The sequence below is a fragment of the Xenopus laevis genome, chromosome 2L, assembly GCF_017654675.1.
Source record: "Xenopus laevis strain J_2021 chromosome 2L, Xenopus_laevis_v10.1, whole genome shotgun sequence".
NCBI lineage: Eukaryota > Metazoa > Chordata > Amphibia > Anura > Pipidae > Xenopus > Xenopus laevis.
In genome coordinates, this window is record NC_054373.1 from 167,410,112 (window position 1) to 167,423,369 (window position 13,258).

At 40.4% G+C, this 13,258-nt stretch overlaps 1 protein-coding gene across 1 annotated transcript in view; it reads left to right on the forward strand.

The window, feature by feature from the left end:
• The window catches only part of micu2.L (mitochondrial calcium uptake 2 L homeolog), a 204,302-nt gene that overhangs the window by 174,070 nt on the left and 16,974 nt on the right, over positions 1–13,258 (forward strand). The window contains exon 8 of the mRNA XM_018247734.2: positions 7,567–7,664. Within this exon, the coding sequence (XP_018103223.1) occupies positions 7,567–7,664 (98 nt within the window). The remainder of the gene's footprint in view (positions 1–7,566; positions 7,665–13,258) is intronic.

Sequence of the window (13,258 nt, forward strand, 5' to 3'; positions counted from 1 at the left end):
CTGCCCCTAGGTAAATGTAAAAGAGAAACAAATCGCTTATTAAAAAAAGCCATACCACCCTACCCCACATAGAGCCCCCTCCCTTCTCTCCTCCATCCTAGCTGCTACCCCGCGTAAATGCCCCTAACTTTTTACTTACCCCTCGGTGCACATTCAGGGATCGGAGTTCATGGCAGCCATCTTCCGAGTCTTCGGTAATCTGAGAATGAGACCGGCGTAGCGCAATTGGAGCAATTTCCCAGTTCGCGACAACTGCACATGCAACGAAATTGATGGGAATTGCCAAAACGCCGGAAGAAGACACGTAGACCCGGGAGATGGCTGCAATGAACTCAGATCCCTGAATCTGCTCCGAGGGGTAAGTAAAACGTTAGGGGCATTTGCCCAGGGTAGCAGAGAAGGTGAGGGGGGAGGAGGGCGGGGGGGTCTATGTGGGGTAGGGTTTTTTTTTAATAAGGGTCCTTTAAGGTGGCCATAAACACACCAATAATATCGTACAAAACGAATTAACGTACAATAATCAGTGCGTGTGGTGGGAGAAAAGTTGACTGATATCAGCAGAAGACTTGGATATCAGTTGGCTCGTAGATCAGGCTGGCCGGAAAATTTAGATTGGGCGCCAGTGTCGGACTGGCCCACCGGGATACCAGGAAAACTCTCGGTGGTCCAAGGTGTCAGTGGGCCCTTGTGCTGCTAAACTTTCAGCCTACTTCATGGCCATTCCCTATTTCTATGAGAACAAAGAGGCTAAATAGATAGTATGTAAAGAAAACAAACTAGGAGAATAGAGGTTGAGTGAGGAGAGGAAGAATAATAGTACTGAGAGTGGGTTCCGGTCTAAGGTTTTATGGTGGGCCCTTGGTCTAAGGTTTTTGGGTGGGCCCCTGGTGTCCCAGTCCGACACTGTTGGGCGCCTTTGAATGAACCCGAACATCACCCATTGTTAGTGCTGAATCATCAGATACAGGTAGAATGCTATTGTTTTTACCTGTAGATCTGACGATTCAGCTTTATACGTGTAGATCTGACGATTCAGCTTTATACGTGTCTATTGAAACGAACAATCTTTCTTGGAAAGAACTTTTCCAGTAAAGTATATCTAGTATAGGAGAATCTAAAAAAAAACAACAACAAAAAATAATGGACTTGCTGAATAATCATTGAAGACATTTCACTACTCATCCGAGCAGCTTCTTCAGTTCAACAATGGACTTGCTGAATAATCATTGAAGACGTTTCACTACTCATCCGAGCAGCTTCTTCAGTTCAACTGACCGGTGTGGGAAGTTCTCGGCATATCAACTCTTCCACTAATCCAATCACAATGGCACATTGTAACTCTTCAAAGAGGTGACATTAGTGGAAGAGTTTATATGCAGAGATCTTCCCACAGTTCACAGTCCAGTTGTTTTTAGATTTACCTATGCTAGATATACCATGACCTGGATGAATGAAAATCTTCATAGTCATTTTTCCAGGAAAGATCGTAATTGTAAGTCTATGGCCACTTTAAGTGGCTTTTATTTCATATGGGGGCTAGTCTTTAAAAAGATTCAAGTAAAAAGGCTTGTTACCCCCTTGTATGCAATATTATGTTTTCAGTGCCTGTGCGAATATCTGTGACCCTCTATGGGTTTAGGTCATTCTATTTGCTTTCCTACTATGGGTACCAGTATGATTTTTAAATTTTAGAAACCCAATAAAATATAAATGCTCCCAAAAAAAGTAAAAATATAAAAGCCGTGAAACAGTTGCCATTCAAACAGTAGAACACTTGAAATATCACATATGCAATAAGCATGAAAGGAGCTCCGGCTTAATGGGTTTGGTTACATCCTATGCTGAAAGCTAAATAACCATTTATATTAGGTCTCATGGAAAGATTCTCATCTTTCATCCTACCTCTTCAGTAGTATAAAAGACACAGAGGTTATTTAGATATCATAAGAATAGTTCTGTTGAAATCCCAGCGGCTCCCCCCTGCCTTCCCACCCCACAAAAAAAAAAATTCTCCATGTGTTTGTTGTGTTCAAAGAATGCCACAAAGCTAGTGGTGAAAGGATAAACTGAAATCCTGAGCACATTGTGTGGGTTTAGCTTTGGAGTGGGGCAGATGCTAAAAGAAGCATGTTCTTTGTTATTTATTTGTCCCCTCTTTACAAGTCAGCGAATGTGAAATATTTCACAGGATGGTTTTCTTCTAAATGTTGCACTTTCCAATCCTCTCATGTTTTTTTTCCAGCTGTTTGCAGAGTGGATGCCCGTGTCATCCGTCAACATTAAAATGTTGCATTTTCGGATTTAAGGGGTTGAAATGCTTCAGAATATCAATATTTGTCCAATAGGTGCCAGCAGTTTGTTTGAACAGGTTTGGCTCTGGAGATGGTTAGGATTTAGCTTAACCGCAGTTTCTGATCCGATCTGATCTTTGTTAGATAATATATGCATATTGTAACATGTTAACCCAATTAGCTGGAAAAACCTAATTTTTAGTGCACAGGGAGCAGACAGCAGTCTATGTGCTACAGAATTCTTTGGAAATACAATGACAATACTAATCCACCTGGAATAAAGGCATCTCCTATCATTAAAGCTGACCATACCGTTAGGGTCCACCTATATTATACTTAAGGTGACCATACACCTGAAGACCCGCTAGTTCGGTGAGGTCTTTCCCTGATATGCCCACCTATCTGCTGGTCCACATTGGGCTGATCAGCTTGTTTGGCCCTTGAGCCAACAATCAGATCATAATGAAGGCCAATGCCAGATAACCACCAGGGAGGGCCCATATAATCTGCCAGTTGCATATGAAGGGGCTAAATTGGCATCTTAAAGGGATTCTGTCATGATTTTTATGGTGTAGTTTTAATTTCTAAATTACATTGTTTACACTTCAAATAATTCACTCTACCATATAAAATTACATTCCTGAACAAAAATATAATATTTTTTTAGCTGGAATAGTGGTGTGTAGGCAGCCATCTCAGTGCATTTTGCCTGATCATGTGCTTTCAGAAACAGTCAGCGCTTCATGATGGAACTGCTTTCAGTTAAGCTATTGATTCTCAAACTCAGTGTCACTGAGGAAGTCGCAGTGGGACTTGGATTTTTACTATTGAGTGCTATGCTCATATATACCAAGGAGCCGTTATCTTGTTACCTTCTCGTTGTTCTGCTGAAGGGTTGCTTGAGGGGAAAGGGAAGGGGTGATATCACTCACTTGCAGTACAGCAGTAAAAAGTGAGTGACTGAAGTTTATCCGAACACAAGTCACATGACTGTGAGCCCCTGGGAAACTAACAACATGTCTAGCCCCATGCCAGATTTCAAAATTAACTATAAAAATCTGTTTGCTTTTTTGAAAAACTAATTGCAGTGCAGAAGTCTGCATATAAAAAAAAAAGTCTTGATTAAAAAAAAAAAAAAAAGTTTTCTCATGTTATTTTAGAGGTGACGAGCTGTTTCTGTTAAAACCAATAACAGACTACACGACCAGGTTGGGTACTTTTACGCAATGTGTGCCATTCGTCACTTCTAAGCCACTCCTCTCACATTCGATCACTCCATAAGACTCAGGCTGTGAAGGCGAGGCATCCCGGAAATGCACTAAAGATTATTAAAAAGTACCACACAACTTTGCAATGATTCAAGGAAATCATTAAGTCCTAATCTAGACTAGAAATCCTGTTCTTTTCCCAGGCGTCCGTAGTTTAGCATAGTTCAGATGTACAGTGTAATGAAATCATCTGGATCCAGTTGGCGGTAGCCGGTTCTTTGTTCATTTTTATGACTTCATATGAATATAGGTCTGCATCAATCACAGAATAACCGATGGTAGAATAGCAGGGGCAATAAGCAAACAAGATAAAGACACGGAAACAAGGACCAGGAATTAAAATAATTTGTAAAATATTAAAAAAAAAAATATTTCATAGTCATTGTATCTAGTGTATGTTCGTATATTATCGGTTTATAGTTAGTGATATTGAGCCTTTCACAAGCACATGCCACTTTAACAGCACTTTGGAGTGTTCTTGAGTAGAAAAATGAATATATCCCAGATACAGTGCATGTATACTTTGTTGTGTGCAGCCCTACATAGTGCTAATCACACATTGCCAGAATATGCATCAACCAGTGGACTTGCCAATAAAGCTGGCCATAGACGCAAAGATTCGATCGTACAAATCTTTGTTTCGTACGATTTTCGGACTATGTGGAGTGTTATTTTTCAGTGTTATTTTTCATGCCATGGCAATCAGTCATTAAGTCAATGGGACAGGTTAGAAGATTTCTGTCGGCTACCAAAAATTTCTCTGCACGTATTGCCGATCTGACGATATCAGAGGGAGACTTTCACCAGCTTTCGCATAACTTTTGTACGATTGCTGTTACGGGCAGAACATCGTCTGATCGGTTCTTTTATTGCTTTATTCAATCTGAATGGTTAGTGGCAGGTTGGGAGATTGCACCGTGCGATCGTTCGTCTGATACTGAAGGTACATCTACGCGTCTATGGCCAGCTGAAGTTTAAAACTGAGATAATGATAGCTGCATTATGTGCTGGCAGAAAAGTTTTATCAAGCCTAAAAAGTAGTAGAAGATTAATGGAGACCCAAACTATTCTTCGGGATGGACGTCGTTATTTGTTCTCTGGCTGGCTTGCCATAACTTCCCAATTAAGGCAAATAGTGTTTTAATCCCTTTACAAAAAGCCAATAGGGTATATGTGCCAACTTTTTTTTTAGTATGGACTGTCAGAAACATCCTCTAGTGGGTTCTATAAGCATACCTGCAACAGAAACAAGCTGCTGTAAATATGCTGATAGCCAGTACAGAGAGATACCATTAAACTAGACCAGCAAAGGCATCAGCCACGTAACTAGAGGGGGACGGGTCCTGACGCAGGACGCACAGCCGGGCCACCCCTCTGTACGCCTGGAACTGGCTGGAATAAGTGGCGTGCGAGCTGCTGGGGGGCCCTGAGGGGGTGCAGGCCCTGGCCCAATGGCACCCCCTGCTCCCCCGGTAGTTACGCCACTGATAGGCATCCCCTTTGCTAATCGCATTTCATCAGGTCCATTTTAGTGTCTCATAGCCCAGGGGTCCTCAACCCCCGGCCATGGACCAGAGGCGGGCCGCGAGTTGTGCAGAACTGGGCCCAGCTGCAGCCTATAATAGCTGCAAAAAAATAAGGATTAATTATATCTTAGTTAGGATCAAGCACAAGGTACTGTTTTATTATTATAGAGAAATGGAAATCATTTGGAAAATGATTTGGATTATTTGGATAACTGGAGTCTATGGGAGATATCTAGAAATGCATTATCTAAAAAGCAAAAAGAATTATGAAAAGCCCAACTAATCCCATACCTGTACTGAAAATAAAGCTCTTAGTTCACTAGGTGTCCGCCATGTGGCCTATCTCCTTGTGGGCAAATGTGCCCAACCTTACTGTATTTTTGACTCATGTTCTGAAGAAAGGGCCTCTATGACTTTAATTCTTAGGGGTTTTTTTTTAAAACTCTAAAGCTTGGATTTGGTCGACTTTGACTATACTGATCAGCCATCTTGGCATATATTTAAGCTCACAGACAGACCAGATATTATGGTGGTTCGGCTGCTTTATAACCACCTTAAGAGGTTGTTGTAGCACCAGCTAGTGGGTTTTTGTGACTGTGCCAATTCCAGCTTTTAAATGATGCATCAGATTGTGTTATAGATCCGTAACAGGTCTTCATTAAACACTGATCTAGATATACTGGGCCCCAGGTTGGACAGAATAATGTAGCTCATTAATGAGAAAGATTGCAGGCACACTACATAGTTCTGTAATGAAACCTTTCCAGAGCCGCTGGTGGAGAGATTCCAATTTCCACACCAGCACACAGAAGAGTACATTTATAAAACTCTAATGGTAACTGGTGGAGCCTATAATTAACAAGATTATGCTGGCACGTATAGTAAAGTATTCATAGATTTGGCAGGTGTTGCGTATCAAAACCCATACATCGCCAGTGAGTTCATTTTAAATGTGGTATCTGCAGATAGGCCTTAATCTAGGTGATATGCAGAAATCCCACCAATTACTAAGTATTACTATAGATAAGAACCCATCAGAGGTAGCGGGAGCAAGTTTACAAAAATGGAAAGAAAGCCTTCTTAGTCATGGCCATATTATCTAATAAGCATTGTGTCTCTTACATAAGCAGCAAGACATAAATTATGTAATTAATACAATTTGGAAGAAAGCTTGTCTCTATGAAGAACTACTGCTGGCAAGAAAATATGCTTTTTGCTCCTTGATGGGCAAGTAAGTCCTGATAAGAAGGTCATTTTACTGGCACAAATCACCAGCTTACAGCTTTTAATTAGTCATTGTTGACGTAACGTCTAAAGATTGTGTTTATATGAGGAGGGCAGATTGGCATTCCTGAACTATTCAGCACCTTGCCCTTTAATATAGGCTTAGGAATTTAACTTAATGGACCTTTGATGCATTTTTTTAGTGAGTGTTTACAAACTATTTCTAAATGTGTTGCTGAGCCGTGCTTCGCTCTGTTGCAAGTTGTTTTTCTTATAAATCAGTTGTGATTAAAAACTATTCGCGCAATTATGAAAATATGTATTTTAGGAGAAAAAATTTGTGTTTTAGTAAATGATGATGGTATGAAAAGTTCACTTTAAAATGGAGAGCCTTTAGCTGTCCTGGGATTGGACGATTGACAACATTTTGCCGGCCAAAGTTAGCCATCCCTGTGCTAATAGAAATTTTGGGAAAACAAACAGAAGATATAAGGCAACAAATGATGCAAAGTACTGTATATGACACATCAGTGGACTTCATTAGCTCCATTTGCCAGTGACTTTGCTCTTCTCTTAAACTGATGTTGGATAAATCAACGTATACTAGAACCGCCATTTGACCCTCCTGCTTAAGTCTTTTCTAGCTAGTTTTTAGTGATAGAGGTGGGAAGAATCTTGCACTTGTTTGGGACTTTCTCAACATGTTCCTGTTCCCACATGGACCTACTTGGCTGTTGAGAAGGTTGAGCTGGAAGCATTTAGCTCAGATTCACAGAAGGCAGCAAGGCTGCTTGTGTTGTAGTTGTAAATATGCCTGTAACCGGGATTGACAAACCTCAATTAAACTAAGATCTGAAGTTCTGTAGCCTTATCAATTAGACCCCGAGGTGGCCCAATGACCCAATGTGTTCTCCTGATCTGCAGGCTGCATGTATTGTCCAAGTTCATAAAGTCTGTTTACTGTAAATTGTGGATTAACCGGGGACTTAATCTATAATTTGCAGATAAAATGGGGTAACCATAACAAGATGAACCAGCTCTTAAGTAAAAGGTGTAGCTCCTTGCTACAAATTACTTGACTATTAAATTAGGTTGGCCTTTAATGGTTTTGGTAAAAACCCTTGATAGCTTCTACATGCAAGGTTCTGATTTTATATTTTTACAGCTGATTTTTCATTTTTTTTTTGTTTCCAAGAACTGTACACCAACCCAAATGTGTCTCAGTAGCTGATTGATAACCATAGTTTTGTTTTGCAGGAACCGTCTTCAGACAGTTCTGATGTCAATACAACACTGCTTGTCCATTTCTTTGGCCGAGGAGGGAGAGAGAAGCTCCAGTACTCAGAATTTTACAAGTATGTACAGTTTTTTTATTACGAAATCTTTGATCTGTCATAGCCAATATAATACTTAATGCATAATCTCGGCAAAATAATTGTAAATGTGTTTATTTTTATTACTATTATTTTTATATCAGTCTCTACAGAGCCAATATCTTCTGCCTATAATTGGCTGTCTTGATGAGCTGTGATTTGTTGCTCACAACTGCCTAAAGACTTACCAATATCCTTCTTAGTTTTCCTTCCTGTCAACTAAGTAGCACGGGGCCCCAATTTAAAAAAAAATGGCCAAATTAATTCTTTGCCTGGTCACAATCTTCAATCTACCCTGCCATGCCCCATTATGCCCAGATCATGCCCCATTGTCAACAGAACATACTTACAATCCACATAAACCAATCCCTCCAGTCTAAATTTTCCTGACAAAAAGTGTTTATGCTAATAATCAATCTCTTCTCTCTTCTCTCTTCTCTCTCTCTCGCTCTCTCTCTATCTTGTACTAATCCCAGTAACTGCTCTGCCATGTTTAGTTTAATGTTTTAGTCCTGGTCATGCCAAGGATGATAGGCCATGTCTCCTTGGTGCTCTGCTTGTATATTTAGGCAGCACAAGGAATAATGTTTCCCTCCAGCCGCTAGCATGCAAATAGAGCGGCTATAAAGGGATTATAAAACTAAAATAAATATTGGTGCATTCGCAGTTACTTTAGTCTCAATCTAAAGGATATGTGATCCTATATATAGTCCTTTCCAGCAGGCTGTATCATGTACAATTTGCACAAAGAATTGTGCAGCCTTAAGAGAAATTGCACATGGCTTCTTTCAAGCGACCAACTTTGCTTCATTGAGTTGGACTGGCAGGAGTGTCACTGGGTCTCATAATGAAGTGTAAATGAAGCGTTTGAAATACATACAGAATACATACAGTGGACTGGGCAAGTCACGTAGGATGATTATTTTGAGATTTGGGATGTATATTTTCTGCTATTACCCCAAAGTACATGTTTGCTGTGATTCCTGTCTAAACTGTAAATAGATTCTTTTAGGGCAGTACTGGGAGATTTGGGGGTTTATACCATATCTTAGTAGCCAAAGTGGCCAAATTCCCCTCCATTGGCCTCCTATGCGATTCGGCTAGAGGGTGATTTCAGCATATTTGTGTCTGGGGTATATGGGTACTGCCATTCCTTCTATATCATTACTCTTTGCTCTCGCTCGCGCTCTCTCCTTTTTTTTTTCCACCCCTCTCTCCATTGCTGTCCTTTTCCATAAGCTGTTACCAGTGGAATGCCCATTAGACTCCTGCTCTCCTGGTACAAAGAAGGGGCAGCCTTAATAGGATTTGTTTGCTTATGAGCCTAACCTGGAATGCCTCTGCCTCCCCACTGAATCCTGTTTTGACCTATTGATAGAAGTATGTACCTATTTCAGACAGACACTGCCAAAGGCTTTTGTCCGCCACACAGATAGAAGCCTCTTATCAAAATCACACTCCCACATGTTACTTTCAAGGTTTCTGGGCTAAGTGCAGGGTCTCCTTTAGCTCATTTTTCAGCAAAGCCAGATTTTTTTTTTTACTCTTCTGTGAGCTGGAATGTGATTTATCTCTGCCTGTCCTGTAGGCTGCCATTAACCTGTACTGAAGAACAGTACAGGTTGATGAGAAAATAGATCAAGCACATCATTTTTAATTTTTAAGTCTTTCATGGAAAGCTTTCTAGGTGATGTATAGGAGACGAGGCCTGGTGCATGTTTATGTGCCCAGCGCTGTTTGTATAACACATGACTGATCGGCAGCCACACAGAGAGGAGAATATGCTGCATCATGGAAAAGATCATCACAGTTATTCGTCTGTATCGAAGAGGTTGTCTGAATTCCTTCCTGTGTCTATAGCCGGGCTTCAGCTGTCAGTGGGATGCTGGGAGTTGTAGTGAAGAGCCACACACCCCTGTCGATAAATGGGGTGATTTTTAACATACGTTGCACTCACATTCCAGGCAAAAAATATATTGCCTTTCATTATCTAACCTTATAATAGACTGATCAACATTGAATGCTGATTGGTTGCTATGAGTAGCTGCATTGGTGTTCAGTTCTGCACCCGTGTTAGTAAGTTAGCCCCACTGCATGCACCACTGGAACACGTGTAAGAAGAAGAGGTACTTGCTTATTCTGTCATTCATGTGTAATTGTTTTGTGGGCTGGGGTCTCTGGTTCTTTTTCCATTTCTAATGACATGAAACCCCACACAAGGCTCTTTTACAGTACCGGCATTGTACTCTAGCCCATAGGTTTTTGATATAAAGCTACTAACTGTACACTTTATAATTATTTTAATGTAAAAACTTTACCCTTTGAAAAATTGTTAAAAGTTTAAAAAAAAAATGTAAATAACAACCGTATTGCCCACAATTGTATATGAAGATCAGCCTTAAAAAATGTGCATTATACGGCCACATCATGCTGTTTAATGCTGGTTGCTAGGGTCTGGTTTAGCCTAACAACCAAGCAGTGGTTTCAATGAGAGACAGGAAGGTGAATAGGCAAAGGCCCGAATAGAAAGCTCAGTAATAAGCCAATAGTTTTTGGTTGCTGGTCAATGACCCCCCCCCCCCCCATCTGACAGCTGGAAAGAGGCAGAAAAACTATGAAAAATTAAGACCAATTGGAAAGCTGAGAAGAATAGACGTTCTATAACATACAAAAATTTGACTTTACATTGAATAAGCCCTTTATGAATTTGGATCCCAGACAGAACAGAGTCCTGTATTCCCTGCAGAATACTAATAGACAGGTCATATTATAGAGCTACATTGCTAATTCATTATGTATGACTCCGTGCACTGCTGTACATTATTTAATGTGGAAAGACCAACAGGGGTGAGAATGTAATCCATGAGCTAACAGTGTGCTGCTGACAGGTTTGGAAAGCTCTGTACACAGTGGAGAATACATGTCAAGTGCCTAAATCTCTGCAGGATGAGGGAGTCATAGTCAAACAGAGGAAAGCTGGCAATTTTTGCTTTCCATTTAATTCCGACATTGCACTGATAAATAAATTATATATCATCATCATTTATTTATATATCTACTTAGACTCCATGTGCCACGCAGCTGACACCCTTTTGTGATTGGATAGACACGTTTGTGGTACAGATGGGCATTCATTGATTCTCAGGTTATTTCACATTTGGGGGCGTTTTTTATCATTCAATCAAATAAGCTTCAGCTTTTGGGGTTGCCCATGGTCATGCGTGCAGATAATAAAGACCCACGGCTGAAAAAAAGATGTAGGAGAAGCACCCCGAAAATGGTGTTGCAGCTTATTGTATACCTGAGAGGAATCTTTATAACACTAGTCATGGAGGGGGATTTTGACCAGAAAACACTCATTTTAGCATTTGGGACCTTTTCCTCCCATAGGCCTAGCAGTAGTAAAGTCTCCAACACACACTTGCTTTATTTGTATTATAACTAGGGATGCACCAAATTCAGGATTCGGTTTAGGATTCAGCCTTTTTCAGCAGGATTCAGAATCGACTGAATCCTTGTGCCTGGCCGAACCAAATCCGAATCATAATTTGCATATGCAAATGAAGGTCCGGAAATATAAAACAAGAAAGTAAAAAACATTTTTTTTACACTTTTTCCTTTCCTGCCCCATGTATGTGCAAATTAGGATTCGGAATTTGGCCGAATCTTTCACAAAGGATTCGGGAATTTGGCCAAATCCCACATAGTGGATTCGGTGCATCCCTAATTATACCATGAGCTGCTGTGTTGCTTCTAATAAATAACAATATGCAGAAAATCCCCCTTCTCATTTTCAGCGGGATGCCATGTCCCCCCATTACCCCATACCGCTGTTTGGATTTCACCTTTGCAGAAGAGAACAAGGAGGGACCCGCCAGAGCAACTTGAAACTTAAATAGGGTATTGAGTAGGTACTGATACTTCGATAGTCGATCCAGTAATTAGTTGGTCTGGACTTTCGCTTTAATATGAGCCCTAAGGCATATAACTATCTGCATCTTGCAAAACATGGACTATTCATGTTTCCCAAGAAACTCTTGTTTTATTAGTATTAAGTTGTACATGTTTATTGGCCTTGATTGAGGACCACCCTATGGATATCCCGATAGACAAATGGACCACTTTTGGCCAGCTATCAATCATGCCATTTTGAAAAACATTGACTCTGTCCTCACTGTATGGGTCTTTATAGGCCATATTTGAATCCAATTGTTAGCCCAGGGTCCAGATGATCGTATTATTCTCAGTTGGCTAAGCACATGGGTGGCCAAACCTTGGGACTAGGATACCAAAACTGTGGAGCTGCCTCCTGATACATCTAAACGTCCAGTTAAGGTGGCCATAGACATAACAATTACGATCTTTCTTGAAAAAGATCTTTCCAAGAGAGATCGTTTGCTTCAATACACACGTGTAGAGCTGAATTGTCAGATATACAGGGAGAAACAATAGAATTCTACCTGTATCTGACAATTCAGCACTAACAATGGCTGATGTTTGGGTGCCTTCAAAGATGCCCAATCAATATTTTCCTACTAGCCTACCGATATTCTAGTCTTCTGCCGATATTGGTCAGCTCGTTTCCCATACACGCACGAATATCGTGCGAAAATTAGTTTTGTATGATATTATATGTGCGTCTTTGGCCACCTTAAGGGTGATCAGAGCTTTCTTTCCCAGTGTAGATGTGCCAGCAGAAAAAAAACTATTTATGTGACATGGCCCTTAGTGCTTCTCATCTCCTTCTGGGCTTCATCATCATCATCTTTCTTTTTTGTTTCCTTTCCTATAATCATTCCGTACATTTTTTCATTGTATAAAAAAAAAGATATCCTTAAGAATACAGAAATTATAAAAGACCAAAGCAAATACACAGTTACCTGTACCACTATAGATAAAGGAATCTCAAGCACTGGTTCAACATTATCTTAAAGGGCCCACAGATCTGGTCATCATGGAAAAACAATAAGTTTCACTTTTCATATGTATTAGAAATAAGAGTAAGAATGCAGGGGCATGACTGCAGGATAAAAAGCAGGCACGAGATAAGGGCAGTGCAAACACTGTGTTAAATAAGAAATGATTAGCCACACTTTCTCTCAGATATGCACGCTGGTAAACCCACACCCAAGCGAAAGCATTCCAGTGCTCTTTTTCATTGTGGATCCTAGGCACGCTGCTACCCTTTACCTGTCCACTGGAATGACACCCATTATTAAAGGAACACTAACACCAACACATTTTTGTTTTAAAAGAATGACAATATAATTTACAGTTGCCCTGCACTGGTAAAACTGGTGGGGTTTATTTACTAAACTCCGGTCTGGCTGTTTGTTGCAAAAATACACATTTTTTGGATTCTTTTTTAGTAACTCAAATTTGCCGAGATTTATTAAAGTCCGATGCAGCAAAAAGTCAGAATCTGAAAATCCACCATCTCTGACCTGCTGAGGTTGTATATAAGTCAATGGCAGAGGTCTCTATCCTATTTTGACGTTTCAGTGGTCTGTGCTGGAATTAGCCTGAAATCTGACCTTTTCAGGCAAAAGTAAAAAAAAAATTCAGGCTTTTTCCCA